General features: G+C 43.0%; 1 protein-coding gene across 1 annotated transcript in view; it reads right to left on the bottom strand.

Moving 5' to 3' along the window:
* LOC119123028 (plexin-A2-like) overlaps positions 1-16,458 on the bottom strand; it is a 63,474-nt gene that overhangs the window by 3,958 nt on the left and 43,058 nt on the right. The window contains exons 10-24 of the mRNA XM_037251793.1: positions 16,070-16,270; positions 15,386-15,482; positions 14,708-14,907; positions 13,070-13,221; positions 11,670-11,787; positions 10,709-10,845; positions 10,189-10,356; positions 7,961-8,054; positions 6,525-6,767; positions 5,148-5,291; positions 4,263-4,497; positions 3,897-4,039; positions 2,835-3,103; positions 615-681; positions 115-261 (exon numbers count right to left, since the gene is read on the bottom strand). Coding sequence (XP_037107688.1) covers positions 115-261; positions 615-681; positions 2,835-3,103; positions 3,897-4,039; positions 4,263-4,497; positions 5,148-5,291; positions 6,525-6,767; positions 7,961-8,054; positions 10,189-10,356; positions 10,709-10,845; positions 11,670-11,787; positions 13,070-13,221; positions 14,708-14,907; positions 15,386-15,482; positions 16,070-16,270 — 2,415 coding nt within the window. The remainder of the gene's footprint in view (positions 1-114; positions 262-614; positions 682-2,834; positions 3,104-3,896; positions 4,040-4,262; positions 4,498-5,147; positions 5,292-6,524; positions 6,768-7,960; positions 8,055-10,188; positions 10,357-10,708; positions 10,846-11,669; positions 11,788-13,069; positions 13,222-14,707; positions 14,908-15,385; positions 15,483-16,069; positions 16,271-16,458) is intronic.

The following is a 16,458-nucleotide window of genomic DNA, read 5'->3' on the forward strand; positions in this document are numbered from 1 at the left end:
ATTCCGTCTGCGTGTGTGTCTCAACTCCATGCAGGGAAACAAACCTGGACGTGAACCACCGAAATCTGAATGAAGTGAATTAAGCTGTGAATTAGTTTTGCCTTTGTCACTCACCAGCGTCTTATATTCCGTCTGCTGGCGGATGAGTTTGTCCTCACTGAGGGAGTAGCGTGCTTCGCCGGTGATTGCGTCGATGGGTCCCTTCTCCATTTGCTGTTTGATGGCACAGAACAGCATGAAGAGGGGCTCTCCGGCAGACTCCTTTTGGTTTTAGACGGAGGGGTGTGAGGAAAAAGACAGGCAGAAGAGATAGAAAAGGAAAGGAAATAGGTGAGGTGAGATGATTAGCTTCTCAACATTGAAAAAGACTGAATCCTGTGATATCAGACGTGTGTTTGAGGAAAACTAAGCCATTCATGACATCAACATGTTGACTGCTGGGAAAACTGAAAATGTTTTGCCTGTTTTCTGAACTGTTTTGAACTGAACACTAATCCATTCATTCTCAAACTAAAAAATACCGCAGCCCTATTTGAAACCTGGGATATGAAATATAAACGTACAGAACTGATAGTAACGTGTCCTGCCTAGTTGTACGAGAATTGTTTTATTACCTTGAGAAATTTGTGGAGTAGGAATGCAAACCAGTTTGTCAGCATCTTCTCCGCCACCGACTCAGTTCTGCAAAGCAAAAAGGATCTTAGTATTTTCAGTTCATTTTTTGTAACTCAGCCAAGAAGGGCCTGACAGTGTCCGAGCCTGTGGGATGAAAATAATATCCTTAATCCATTTGCTGGGCCGAAGAAGAGCAAGAGTTGGATGGAATGACATCCTCTGCTGAAAGGACGGACATGCGTCGCCACTCGGCTGCTTGAACACGTGTCCACGTGTCTTTGCACGCTGTGTTTACTTGTTTTTAATGAGCTCCGCTTCAGATTGACGGAGCCCCTGAGGTGAAGAAATGAGTTATTAAGTATTCAGCAGACCGGCCTCGCCGCTGGGAAAACAATCTGGATATAGCCGAAGAGGTGTGAAGAAAGGTGACAGCGGAAGCAGTGGACGAATATTTCATGAGTGGCACATGGAAGATAAGCCAGACTGACAAGGACTCTGCCGCCGCTGTTCTCGTTCTTCCCCATTAGCTTGTCATTCCGTTCCAGTCCGCCCTGACTCTTTCCATCACTGGAACCGTCACTGTCTTTCACTTGTCTGCTGAGGCGCCTCGACATCTCGGGTTCTGAAATGGTGGTTACGCATATCTGAAAAGCCTTAAACCTGACCTAGTTACTCATCCATCAGAAGCGCATGGAAAGGGTCTAGACTCCAAAGAACAATGCATGATGAATTATCAATGCTAAAAAATAAGTGGAGCTTAAACAGGCGCGTTTAGAATATGTATGATTCCATCCCAGGATGGCCCTCGTTGGAATAGCATACTTATAGGGGCCGATCCGTGCTGCAATTACGCGGTAGACGGTATAAATGTTTTCGACGGTATTTATATTTTTTACACTTGGGACTTTAGCGACCAATCTGCCTCGGCGTGAAAACAACTTCAAGTACGTCTGACCGCCAGCTCCGAAGGAAGATCAAGAGTAGTCGGAGAAGCCATGTTAATGACCAAGCTATTGTGAAATGTAAAGTAGTGAACACAGGACACATGGAAAAGTCTCAAAGACTGATGTCAGAGACTGAACAGGGAGTTGGACAATTTGGACAAGTCGTCAAACAGTCGTTTGACAAACTCTGAATTCAATATTCGCCCCAGTCGGAAGCAGGTACAGGCTACAAAATGGGGCCAGGGAGGGCCCAATATCTTTGTTAATATATGTCAGTGATGTGTCATGATTGTTGGAACACTTAAATACCGTTTTTTTCCGTGTATAATGCGCCCCCATGTATAATACGCACCCTAAAAATGGCATGTTGATGCTGGAAAAAAGCCTGTACCCATGTATAATACGCACCCAATTTTTTATTTTTTTTTTTTTTTTTTTTAAGTCCCAATGATCGTCACACACGCAGGGAGGCAATGGGTCCCATTTTTATAGTCTTTGGTATGGTCTTAACTAGGCTGGATGTATTTTTTTTTTGTTGGCGTTGATTTCTCCGACTGCCCATAAAGGCACCACCGCGATCAGATGAAAAGAGAGGAAAGTGACGTGCGGACATGTGAAAAAGGCGGCTCTGTATGGGAGAGACGTTGAAGAGGAATAAAAACACCCTTGGAAACCAAAACTTGCCCCTCGTCGTGACTCGGAGCCGCAACAAATGTTTCGGATTTGTGTAGGGTACATTGTGACAGCAAACGAGCAGGTGATCGAGCAAGCGTCTGATACGAGAGCATTGCGTTCGTATGGAGCGTGTTTGAAGTGAACAGCAGAGACGAAAGGAACATGGCAAAGTGTTGTGAAGTAAAATATTACCTGTAATACGCATTTTGTTATTTGCTGATTGTATTAAACTATCACATTCATTGTCAGTCAAGAAGAGAAGAGGACTATTATCCCTTCTTTGACGAAATGACCAGAGCACAGTACAAACACACTATTGTCGGTCAGTCCTGTTGTTGGTTTTGTTGTACCATGATTTTCTTAAAAAAAAAAAAAAAAAAAAAAAAAAAAAATTTTTAAAAAAAAAAATTAAAAAAAATTTGTACCCATGTATAATGCGCACCCCAGATTTTAGGACAATAAATTAGTTAAATTTTGCGCATTATACACGGAAAAAAACGGTATTCCGTTTTTTAAAATAAGAAATAATATAAAATGGGAAATGTCAGTTCACACTATTCCATTTTGACATTTCCTCTTAAATGCAGTAGACTGATTTACCTGCGCAACAGCAGCTTGGGGTGGTTCTTGCTCTCCAAATTGCGTTCTATCAGGTCTGAGAGCAGGTGTTTGAGAATATCGGTGGCGTACTCCAGCCGCCCCTGCAGCGCCGTCATGATGAGAGAGGCCACGTAGCCTCGGTCCCGCATGGAGAATGAGCGTTGCATCTCCAGCGTGCGAATGAATGTGAGCAGGAAGACTTTATTGTTCAGCAGCTGTGCAAACTGCTTCAAGGCTTTCTCCACACTCGCCTGTCCGCTCCCCGGCACCTGCGCACATCATTCCGTCGCGCCTTTTTAGATGAACTAGCATGAATTGGTTACAGAAGCCTTTCAGAGCTTTTGATTTATGCCAGAGATAAATCGCAACGTAAATCTCTCAGGAAGATGACAACATATTGCATGAGACTGTAAAAATTGTGGTTGTAATCAGTTGAGATGGACATCTTTGTAATGTTGTGATGTGCCTGTGTTCTCTTAAGAATTTCAAGAGCCTGTGAAGTGAATTTGGAGATTATACATCCTTGAAGATAATTGCTGGAAAGGTGTAAGAATGTCCATAGACAATTGTGGAGGTTTTTCACCATTTAGTGTCTTGATTCCACACATGGGGCTTTTTTAATGCGGTGCCATCTACTGGTTCGGACGCTTGTGACACTTGTGGGCAAAAGGCCATCACACCTCTCCGATTTATTAATCATTGTTAATCCTAAATCTTCTAAATGCTCACACAGGCTTGGTGCTTCCCCCAAAATGCATAACCAAGCCTTTACAGGGATAAACATATCAAGTCTGTCTTAAAATAACTACAGAAAATATCTTTTGAAAAGTTTTGATGGATTGGCGGTTGCGGTGGATGATTTGACTGCGCTGCTGAGAGTCGGTGAGGCTGCAAATTCCACCAGCTGCTGCGACATGAAACAAACCCAAGACAAACTGCCAAGCGCCAGCTCGCGTTTGCTTACGCCGCTCTGTTTGACAGCACTTTGACGGCCGAGCTGTCTCCTCGATTGTATACCGGTGAATTAAGGTTGAGATGGGAGTGACCTTGGACGAATCTCACCTCCAGATCTCTGAGCACAGGGTGATCGTCAATGCCAGGGAAGAGAACCCTCATAGCATAAGTGCGGTAGTCCAGGTAGGGAATGCCTGCCCGGTCCAGGTCGCTTGTCAGTTCATTGATGTCTGTCTGCAGCTCTGCGAAGGCTTCACAAAGCACAGAAATACCGTCAGTATTTGGGAATTCAACTGTATATCATGATGACATCATGCCAGACAATCACAAGCTGCCTGTAAAAGACTCTTGGTAACAACCCAACCCAGCAGCAGATAAAAATGTCAGTCTCTTAATCCAAATGTATCATGCTTGACAAATGACTACTTTCCTAAGAGTCAGGGTTTTGGTTTAGTCAACGTTTGCATTCCTCACCCTCCTTGCACTCCAGAGCCACTCGAGACTCCAGGTTGTCCATTTGCAACTGCAGCCGCTTTAGTGTCAAGTCGTTCTCATGCGACTTCCGCCTGTAGGCGAGCAGTACGATGACCACCACCACAAGAAGCAGCCCGCCTCCTGCAGTGATGCTCATGATGGCGGGCAGCGTGAGAAGGCTGTCAGAGCGGATGTGGACTTCTCCTGGAGAGATGTGAAGTCCTCCCACTTGGACCTGGACAAGAAAATATAGAATATATTTTTCCCCTCATAGTTGGAGAAGAGATATTTGGCGCAAACATCGCACTGCTCGTCCATCAAATGTCTTCAGTTAAACCCAGAGCCTCAGACGTGGAGTGAATTATGAATAGCAATAAAAAAAAGTCAAGAAAAAAGGCTTCAACAGCCTAATAATGCTGAGGTTTTATTGTTTTTTCCGCTTTGCAACCTGGGACCACTTGGTCGTAAGAACTCTCTCCTCTATGGCCGTGCTTGGATTCTTTATTGACTCTCAACTTTTAAAAAAATCCCCTCTGAAACTAAAAATTTAAGATGCTGCCTTGCAGGAGAAATACAAGCCAGCCATGTATTGTTTCTTTAGCCTATGGCCTTGTAGTCTTTAGAAAACTTTTAAATCGCTGGAGATTTGTTTTCTTGCTGTTGTGGTTTTCAAGCCTTTTCCCCAATTTGTGCAAGGGCGCCTGTCAATAATTCTGCAGGGCAAAGTGCTGTCGCAATTGGTTGGCAAGTGGACCATAAATGACACACAATGACAAGCGACAAAGCCTTTTGCTGACCCAAACTCACTCACCGACATGACAAATGCGCGCTGACCCACATCCACACCGTGCAAGTAATGACAGACGGTGACATGTTAAGACTGACCAGGACTTTGTGCTGGCCGGTGAGGTTTGGCGGCTCGCAGAGCAACTGTGTGTCGGACACTGTGAGGGAGCAGGGCGTGTCCCCGATCAGCACCGTGTAGTTCAGCCGGGCACCTCCCGACGCCGATGGCACCAAATTACGACCCTGCGTCATCCAAAAGAGAGAAATGAGAAAATTGCTGAACAGCGCCAAGATTTTTCTCACTGTGCAGCAGACATAACCCAGGGCTGCTAATTTGATTACTGCTGAATTGCATTAGCATACAAATGATCATTGCAGATGAGAATTGCTTTATAATTCTTCCAAACCTATTGTGCAAAATGAAAGACCCCTTAAATTGAATGTTGTTCACAATATTCCGATTTTAAACAAATGTTTACAATGGAAATTTCCGCTAATTCTATTCATCATCCCTCTTGGAAAATATCTCCAGATTGTACAAGGTGTTCCCTGATCCTTAAAGATCCTTAAAAGTCTATATTTTCAGATAAATCCAAAAAGGTTTAGTATATGATGAATATGAATTCATGACACTAAGAAACAAAAAATACTGCAAGCCAAAATGGACGGCAATTAAGAATGACCAGCTGCTATTGGTCTTAGACACTTTTTGTGAGAGATGTGTGATCCAGAGAAAGCAGCCAATTATGTATGTTGTGAGCCTGAAACACGAATGCAAGATGATTTAATGGGATTAGGCGTATTGATCCTTAAAAGGACTCTCTGATAGTCTAGCAACGTAATGCATCTTTAGGCCTTAAATGTCATCAGTGATGGGAAAAGCACTCAACTGATCAATATTTTCGTTTTTTTGTTGACCAGTGAACAAATGATGACCATAATGTTACTTTTATTTTCAATGAAGGAGGTTTTAACTTCTCTACTGTGGATATATTCGGGTAGTCCACGTCTACGGTGTGTCTGGTAAATTTAGTGGCATAAAGATCGAAATTGAAAACATAAGGCCAGCCCCGCTAACCCCAAGGACAATTCTGATTATATATTACCAACTCTGCAGTTACCAAGCAACCTGGTGATCGACGGATGGAATAGCACAATGGATAAGATAATGTCAAAGTTGGTTTGTGGATTAAATTGTTTTTTGGTGCAGTAGATTTAAAAATGCACAAAACCTTACATACTTGTAAACATCTAATATCCCTAAACACAATCGACAAGTCTATTTTTAATTCCTGCGTAACCTGCAAATCACCAAAGCTCTAACCTTCAAATTTAAACGCTTACCCTTTAACCCCAGTTTTCACTTATAGACTCCAACTCTGACCCAACCCTAACCCAAAACATAACTAACTCTGAATCTGACACAAATCTCACCACCATTGGTTTAAGTCATCAAATGACCAGATCAATACGCACTTTTAGAATGATGGGCGAGCCCGGTTTCTGCTCCAGGATGCCAGACAGACTGAGGGGCTCCAAGTAGGGATTGGGGTAGTAGACGAAGCTGCTGTTGCTGTAGGTGAGCAGTGCTTGAACGTTGTTGAAAACAAAGCCAAACTCATCCACGTGCTTGACGCTCTCCGCTTGGCCGCCGTCGTATTCAAACTGCAGCGACGGAGCGAAGCAGCTGATGGTGGTCGTGTTCAGCACTTTGCACACCTGCGCATGAAGCAGATTCCAATCCATTTCTTGAAGTTAGTCTTGAGCAATATACTGTATTGCATCATATTAGCATGTATGTGTATTCAAGGTGACTTCCAAGCAACTGTTTTGATCTCTTCATTCACGCTTATCTGGCAGAAGCGTCATTGTCCAAATGCTGATAACTGCTTTCAGAAAGATGTCCGTCACGGATATTCTTATCGCTAACTCATTATTTTCCCCATTAAACTACTCAAAATCTATTTGACCTTAAAGTTTCAACTGCGCAGGCTGAATTATAAATGTCAAAGCATTTTTTTTTTTTCTCTCTCCCCAATTGTTATCTCAGCTTTCACACCAAATGGTTTCAAGTTGCCGTCGTTTTATTTCAAAGCGTTTTTTTTGTCGGGCGTGCTGTGTTGTCGAGATATTTACGATAGAACCGCCACCCTCATTAAATTCGTCTGCGACCCTCTTTCTAGCCAGTCGATATGTGTCAAAGGTCGACTATAAGCCTCGCTCAGATCGCAGTGCTGCCAGCGCTTCTGTCAAACATGCAGTTTTAATTTCGCAGCTCAAATCCCGGGCAAGCATCATTAACACACCATTTAATTGGCTCGGAGCGGAGCACTGTCTGGACATATTATAGCGCAGTTTAGCAGCTTCACTTCATCATGTGTCTGGGGTCATGATGAAAACTGTACTACACTGAGGACTACCTCAACACCAATTATTCAATGGTCTGATGGTATTCCAGTGCCAGTTTGTCCTTTCCTGTTTAAGATCCAAGCTTATTGTTGAAGTCTATTTCCCTTACCTTGAACATTACAGACATTGATTGACTGAATATGCAAAGATATGTAAAATTTTACAAACCACGACATTTGGCGTCCAATATCCCTAGACTTTCTTCTAAACTATATACTCATGCAGTTGTTAAAAATGTGCTTACTCTATATTTACAAAGTCACATTTGGGAGTTCCACTTTGTTAGCTTTAAGTCAAGCCAGTTTGACTCTTTAGTAAGACAAAACAAATCAAGTTCTAGAAAATGCAAGCATGAATAAGTCAAATAAGCTATAATGAGTTGCAAGTTGAAAAGCAGGTTTAGCTGTGCCTCTCGCGCAGCTTGAAATCTCCTTTAATCATTGGTCAAACGCAAACAACTTGATTAGAAGTTCAATGCAGCACATTAGCCATGTCTCACTCACATTGACAGACTCGTGGCCAGCGTATTTGACTCGGACTCTTGGCTCCTGCACCACGTCCAGGTTGGTCCCGGTCACCGTCAGTGTGGTGTGGCCACTACGTGGAAAGAAAGAGCACTGATTATCGGTCCAAGATCCAAATGATGCTGCTCCAAATTGTTTTGCTGATTAGAGTGACTAAAGCAGACAAATGCGTCTGGCTTGCAAGGTTTCTAGCCCAATGCTCTCCTCAGAATCAGCGAGAGGAGACATTTGGAGAAGCCGGCAAAGAGCCGAGCTCTTTGTTATTGGGCGGGAGTGTCGGATCAAACGGGCAAAAGCATCTGGCTTCTATTTTTGTATTCAGCGGCTCGTGTGCAGAAGCTGCTTGTTTACATATCCGTATGTGCGTGATGAGGTTACAATGAACAAGTCACTCTGATCTTTTGCATAAACCTGCGTAGCGGCGTGATCTTACAGCACCGTTTGTGAAAACTCAAACCAGAGAGGAGAATTGAACATGTTCACTGTGATGGCGTGCCAAACCGGTCTGCTCGCACTTCAAAGGCCGGAGCTAAGCTCGCATAGGCTTACGGTGGCACCGCTGTCCATCCGAGATGAGAGGTCTTGATTGCAAAGCTCCTTCCCGATAAGTCATTGTCTCTCCTTCGTCTTAATCAGCAGGGACATTGCATCCGACAATCCCAACCGAGTCCAAACGAAGTCTTTATCTAGTGACAGGTTTCTTCAACAATCAAATCACTCTGATCATGATCAATAAAATAGCTGTCCGGCAATCCTCGGGATGTTAATCACAGGACAATCAAATGACAGCAAATGTCAAGTAGTGTTCGTCAATATCTTACGTCACTACAACCTTTGTTCTTTTAATGAGCTCTATCATAGCATTCATGTTTGACCGGAAAAATAATTAATTGCATCATGCATGCAGTACAGAATAATGCAAAGCTGGTTTTTGTACAAAGTGGTTGGGGACTTAAGTGTGCCATGGAAGAACCTTTGAAAATTTCTTCTCGAACCGCACTGTCTGTTCATCGTATTTAATATACCAGGAAAACAAAAAGAGTGGCAAGCAGCAGTTCACTCTTTGATGGATGAATGCTGACTGCTGTGTGACGTTGTAGTTATGCAATGGGCATATGTGCGATGAATTAAAAATGTCCTTTTAAAGTATGATTTTCCCTCGATGCATAAATGTTTCCTCGCTCTGTCTGTTTGCATCCTTGGCAAAAGCTAAAGAACATATTGCACTGTACATCGAATGTCACATTTGCTGCAGATAAACAAGTTGGAAATATACTTTGAGTGGAATAGACGTAATAAACATTTGTATCCCAGTAGTGACTGCTTAACTTTGACTGTGAACTTAAATCTTGAGAGGTTGTGTTGACAGTGTAAGTAGAACGTTTTCACACTTCATTCAGTGATCCACTCAGGCTTCTGACAGTAAAAGTCAGCTAATACTCGTCAGTACATGCTTTGAGATTGGCCCAGTGAGGAAAGGAAATGTCTCGACTCGTCCCCGTAAAGCAACTGGCATTTGTTTTTGCACTTCTCATCAACTTGGGGCCCATTTTCAATTTGTCTCTTTGCTCATTTCGCCACGCTCCTCTAATTAAACAACATATTCAGCGCACAAACACGAGTCGCGAGAGCCCCGCGGAGCTACGACAATTCATGAAACATTTCACAACTAAGATTAGCAGTTTGCCTGCGAGCACGACTCGCAAATCCTTTTTGTGCAAGGTGCCCCTGAATTTTAGATCGTCTGAGCTGAGCTGATCTCCCCAACCTTCATAAGTCAGAAGAGGTAGAAGCATGCAAGTTGATGGGGGGGTTGTACATGACAAATAAAGATTTTGACATCTTATTTGGTCCAATTTTGAACTTTAGGTTTTCATGCCTTTCTTAGTAATCTTTGTAAATATGTTCACATATTTGTGACAGTCATCTGCAAAAAAAATTAAAAGCCATGATGTTAATATTATTAATAATAATAAAATAAATATGAATAATATTTTATTCTGACAAAACATCAATTTCATAACCCAATGTTGTCCACACTGTTAATTAAAACAGTGATCAGCTTTGTGTGGCTTATAAAACACAGTTCTCAACAGCCATTGTAGGTGTTGTGTTTATTAAACGCGTCCATTGACCATCAGAGCAGTCTCTCCAACAAAGCAAACACATATTTGTCTTAATCCGACAGCAACTTGTGTCAGTGTTACCTTGCAATGCTCCACAGGGGCTCAATGCGTTGCACCGTGGGGTCTTGTATGTACTCAAAGGATAGACTACCAGGAACCTTCGCCCGGTCTACCTGCAGACCCACTTGCACCGGCCCTGCTCCAGTCACAGATGGAGCAGAAAAACAAACCATCTCCGACATAGTCCTCCTGTTGTGGGGTGCAGGGCAAAAATAAGCATTTCTTCCCGCCTTTGACTGTTGCAAATCTTGGCTTTACACAGATATGAGCCTGGCACCTATGTGGCGAGAAAGTCCATTACAGCCTGTGCCGTCTTCTTCTTATTACGGACACATTAGGGATGGAACGAGGCAATTAGAGAGCAGAGGAGCTAATGGCCCCTCGCCTCACCCTCTTGACTCACTGTCAGGAGTTTTTAAATAGACAGGCACGACAATACGCTCAGCAAATGGGTCTTCATGGGTGCTTCTCATCCTCCCGTTTCTGGCTGAGATTTGTTGCAAATGAACGCAAGAATATGTATTTGATGCAATTAGCTCACCTGAACAGCTCACATGTTTGGTTGCCAAAGTACACAGTGACAGAGCTGCCAGCACCCAGATTCTCTCCAACAATAGTGACCTTAGTACCCCCCGATTCCGGTCCTCTGCCCGGGGTAAGCGCCAGCAAGGAAGGGGTCTGTTGACACACAAATCAAGAGCTTTTATTATTAACTAGTTTTGAAACAGCACGGCACACCACCAAATGAAATGTCACAACAAGGATATAAAACAGACATACGAGTTTAATTGTTTCTTGGAATTATAATGCCATTAATCCATACGAGCACCAACCCACAAGAAAGCCGGTACCATTTAAAAAAATAAATAAAAAATAACATAGAAAAATAATACTATTGTATATTAACAAGAAATTATTGTCTTTAATAAATACCATAAAAATATTATGCTCAACAAGAAGCAAAACCTTGGCCAAGAGCGGCTTGTGACTTGAAATCTTTTTTTTCTTATTTCCTCTACTTATAATTTACTGAAATATGAGCCTGTTACATTGAACACAAAGATATTACCGTTATAATAATGGGAAGACATGGGGAATTGTTCTACAAATTTTAATAGCTTTTAATTCTTCTGCCTGTCACTATAAGTCATTGGCATAGAATGAATGCGAATGAATGAATACAATTTATTTGTAGTAGAAAAAAAAGACTCAATTAAATGAAATTGGGTAATTTCACACTTGAGGTCCCAATGTGCTGCACAGTGGTTGGTTATCTCTGCAACAGCAGACCAATCTGCTGTTAAATATGCAAATAGCAAAAACAATAAAGAAGAAAAAAAATAATCTCTTCAGAAAGCCAATAAATAGCTATTGTTATTAGCACACAGACAGACTAATACGCAAGATCTTTGTGAACAAAATATTGCTAATCAAGTATTTGCTTGTCTTTTTCTCCATTTAATAATTGCAGATTAAATGGATTAAATAGAAGACTGAATTACCACAAAAGAGTAGAGCTGGTTGGACTGCGCACGTAGTTCTGGTCTGCATTCGCCCACGCAAAGCTTCACCGGGCCTGGCACGCTTCCTTTGGGGGCAGCGACCATCTCGCACACAATCCTGGTACACAGAAATGAATGTCAATTTATATCAAAATAGGCAGGCACCAATGGAGAAATAACATTCAGTTTCATTAATAATGTAGTGTGAAAGCAACCCAGTCTTGAAAACCTAAAAAATATTTGAAACCCAGGCATGAAGCCCATCTTAATACAATTTCAAAATCTTTCTCACGGCACAGTTCCATTTGTTGTTGCTGGTTAATGTCAGTAAGCAGCGTAGTTCCTCAGTGACCCTATTTACAAAGCAAGCTAACGGCTTTCGCATTCCAAACAATACTGTGGCAAACCAAAACGGAAACAGATTTGGCGTGGCACACAAATACACACTCATCCCCAGGGGGCTGCTGTGATTGAGGCTGCTTTCATAAAAGTTACGGGTCAATGTAGAGGACCATCTTTCTTCCTAATGGAAAACAGCTCCACCACTCAGATGATAAACTACACTCCCGCTTCCCCCATCCGCAGCGCCATTGCCGCCCACTATTACCTGCAGTTGTCATGACAACATACGAGTTTCCACAATAAATCCGCATTGTCTGCCGGGTCAATAAGATCAAACGCCATTAAATAAGTGACCCCGTCTTTATATATAATGTCTTTTATATCAGTGCTGTCCTTTTTATAGAGCGCACGGTGAATTGAAGATTTTTCCCATTTTCCTTCAACATGTGCTTTTTTTTTAATAAATAAAAGGAGATAAATTTGAAAGCCTTGCAGTGTGAGCCCAATCACATTACATGCCTGCGAGAGAAACACATGGATGGCTAACAGATTGTCCCTCCAGTCAGTGACATGCCGCGCATTTCAATTACAGCCGAGCTGGCAACCTCCAAACAGCAGCCAGCGCGAATGCCGTCTCTTCCCATTGGCTCTGACAGCATCAGAGGCAAAACAAGCCCCGCCTCAGACAACCCCTTGTGGAAAATAGAAATGCACAGATTTATTAGTATCCAAAGATTTAGGGGTATCCAAACGACTGCTCTGGGCCGTCTGCAGCGTCTTTATAGAAGAGGCCTGTGTTGCTAAAACTGATATTTACTCAAAAAATAAATAGAAAAAGATCGGTCTGGGAAGGCACTGTAAAAATATCAAACTGCAACGTTCCTGACCGCTACTATGACTAGTAGAAATAATAATAAACTGGTACCAGACAGAGCTTTCCTGGTTATGCAAAGATCAAATTCCGCTTCGTAAAACTGAATGAAGATCCAGTAATTCCGTTTTATACTTAAAAACTTGATTCTATGTCAAGGACATAGCGGCTAAAGCGGCTCTCTTACTGTTCGGCGGTAATGTAGCCCTCCTCTTGTGGGACGCACTCCACTCCCGCCACCTTCACATTGCCCTCCAACTCAGAGAAGGACAGCCCCAGATTCAGGCCCTGGATGGTAACCAGTGTCCCGCCCTCCAGAGGTCCAGCAACTGGGCTCACCTATGGAAGGAAGATTGTGTTTTTTATGCCTGGTTTAGGAATTTAAAAGGGTGATTAGAATTGCCAATATTAATAAATCATAGATCTACCACAAACAATTCATATAAGTGCAAAATGTGCCATCCATGCAGAGCAGATCAGCAGCAATGCCAAAGTGGTGCTTTCCAGCAGAACACTGTACTTGATTCATTTCGGCGCGTCTCCTTAACAAACGCTATTAATACAAGTGGGACATCAAAGACCTTTTGATGGACTAGCTCGGCGCCGTCTTGGGCACATGACCCGCCTGCCACCTTCACGTGAATAGAACTGCGGTTTGTCGCTCGAGATTCATCGAATTTTTGTAAATAACCCGCATTCAAAAGTCATCCAGGTGAACTCGTAGAACGCTTCATTGGGGAGACAAACAGTTGTGTCGAGTGAATTTGCAATTTGTGAATCAGTGCGGCTTTACTGGATTTGAGCTATTTTCCTTTAAGAGTACTTGAATATCTCTGCATATGTTTTTGGAGATCTCCATGGTCACTGTTCCACTTAGCTCTTGATGCATGTTGACTTTTAACAACTAAAATCTGGATTTTCACGACGCTGTGACTTAATGAAAATGTCTTTCAAGTGTCACGGTTCGTCACACGGCTCCAACGAGCTCCGACAGTCGTGCGAGTAGCTCTTAATATTTAATCATGAGTATGCTAATGCATACGCTCATGACACGCTGATTTTTATCGAGCATGATGTTTACCTTGTGCACCGCCTTCCGCTACTGTGTTAGAATGCAGAATTTATTGACTCGTGCACAAGCACGCAAAAGCTTCTTGGTATCATTCTGGCATTTACGCACTTGTGCCTTTAGCCCCTTTCACACTAGCCCGCTAAGCTAGATTCATCACGGCTTGCTGTTCTGTGCATAAGATGGGGAATGGTTGAAGTTGACCCGCGACTTTGTGTGCAGTGGTTCGAGTGTCAAGTCTACCACCTAGACCAAGGCTTATCTTTGGTGTTTTGGACTCTTTGCTATCATTAGGCTAAGTGGACTTAATGCAAAGGTGTGCAAAATGTGGTCGTTTTAAGAACAAAACGTGTCAATCTTTGTTTCAGTTTGACGATAAAGTGCTTTGTTGCAGCTGCAGACAGAAATTAAAGTTGAGTTAAACTGTGTGACAACAAACAGCTTGAAACTTTTTTTCCAAAGAATCCTTTTCCATCTGTAAAACTGCCGCCTGTTGTGAACCGAGCCGAGTTGGCTGCCACCATACAGAGATATCTAAAATATTTAACTGAATTGATTGGCAAACTGTTTATAGTCAGACCATATATAAAAAATAAGTTCAGAGGACCCCTCCCACATTGATTTTTTTCTTCAACAGTCACAAAATATTTTGACATCTTTTTATGATACAATGGGACAAAGACAGGTGAACCGTCTATTATTTAGCGTCCTATAGTTTCAAACATTTTACTCAGCAGAGTAAATTGACAAACAGACCTCAGTGATGCGCGGGTTGGTGCACTTGACATTTGCAGCGGAGAGGTCGAGCCAGCGACTGGCGTAGGGCGAGATGGGCGGGCAGTGGCGCTTCATGGTACACCTGCCTTCGCTGCTGCACCAGCCGCACTGAAACTTCTTCTCTGCCCGCAGGCACATGCCGCAGCTGTCTCGCTGGGCGCTGCACTTGTACAGGTGCACTGTGAAAGGGACGCACATCCACATAGGCTCACTTTTTTGGTGAAAATGGCTGACAGAAGGGCAGGGTCATAAAATATACAACCTGTCAAAATCCAAAAACAAGACCAATTGACTGAAAACTGAAGAGATTTGTTCTTGTTAATTGGCACAGTGGCAGTATGATAATAATGATGTTAGTTTGCAAGATTTGTTTGTCATGGTCACTCACCATTTTTGCTGGGCTAGGACCGATTGAAATCTGTTTTTGTCCTTCATTACGATAATGGTGAGGCAGTATTGATAGCGCCATCTTTCACCCCCTTGTGACAAACTAATGACTGCCCGCTACTTGATAAGCGCTTATTGGTATAGTGAACTTTCCCTGCGAGCACTTAGGGGGGGGCCTTGAGGCGCCCTTAGTGACCCATCCATCCCACCGTTGTAAAATTGAGTCCCTTGCCCTCTCGGCTATTGGCAGAGACGGATGGACAAAGGCACCTTTAATCTTCTCTGGATTGTCGATGATGAAATTGCCGTTCCACACAATGGCGAGCTCCACCGCCAGGTCGCTGATCTTCATGCCCTCATACATGTACTGGAAGACAGTAAACAGTGGTGAGAAGGGAAAAGGGGAAGAGCGGATGAAAGGGCAGTGGCGAGTCGAGAGGCTTTTTAACCATCTGCCATCATCCGCGTCAGAGGACGATGCCCTTTTCATGCATTGTCACAGACGACACGCCTGGCATTGTAATTGCGCAACAAAGAGAAGACATCTCTCGCATTCATTTGGAGCCTGTCGCTCTGGTTTGGTGCCTCTGACACCCCCAGTTTACAAGACGAGGTCGTAGACAACCACAAGGAAGATATTTCTTTGCCTCCCATTGACTATTCTCAAGCTCCATTCTTTTTCTACATTTACTGCTTTCCTCTTTCAAAACCAAACTATGCCAGACTAGAATATATTTTATTGAGTGTTGCATATCCTGTTTCCAATTTCAGTAGGTTTCTAATTGTTTTCATTTACTTGTCTGGGACTATGTACAGAAAAGATGGAACTCAAGAGTCGATTCTAGCTTTGTAGCTCATTTTCATTTGGACTCCTGGTGACAGAGAAGATAAAAAAAAAACCTTGAAAAAACAAAATGTTCCCAAAAAATAAATTGAAAAAAAAAAAGGCTGTACCGAGCTGTTCTGGCACTGCACGCTGGTGCTGTTGAAGCGCAGCGCCGGGACGCGGTGGCCCACGCCCTGCACGGTCACCACGCACTCGTAGCCCCGTTGGCCGGACTGCGGCTGCGGGAGATTGCGGGCTCTCAGGGTGATTGGTCGCACTTCACCGGCCGGGATGAGAATCTGACCGGAATGGAGGAGCTGAGGGCAGTCCTGAGAAATCAAGAGAATAAATACAGAAAGTTAGAGTGGATTTGATGGAAATATACAATCAAGCAAAATCGAAGAGAATTGCAAGCATCCGTTCGTCTCTCTATCCAGATACTTTATTTAAACAGGCCAACCGGGCATTCACATGATCAGAATTGCTGCGATATTAGTTCCATTTATATTTTAGCCTC

This window comes from Syngnathus acus, chromosome 5, assembly GCF_901709675.1.
Source record: "Syngnathus acus chromosome 5, fSynAcu1.2, whole genome shotgun sequence".
Taxonomy (NCBI): domain Eukaryota; kingdom Metazoa; phylum Chordata; class Actinopteri; order Syngnathiformes; family Syngnathidae; genus Syngnathus; species Syngnathus acus.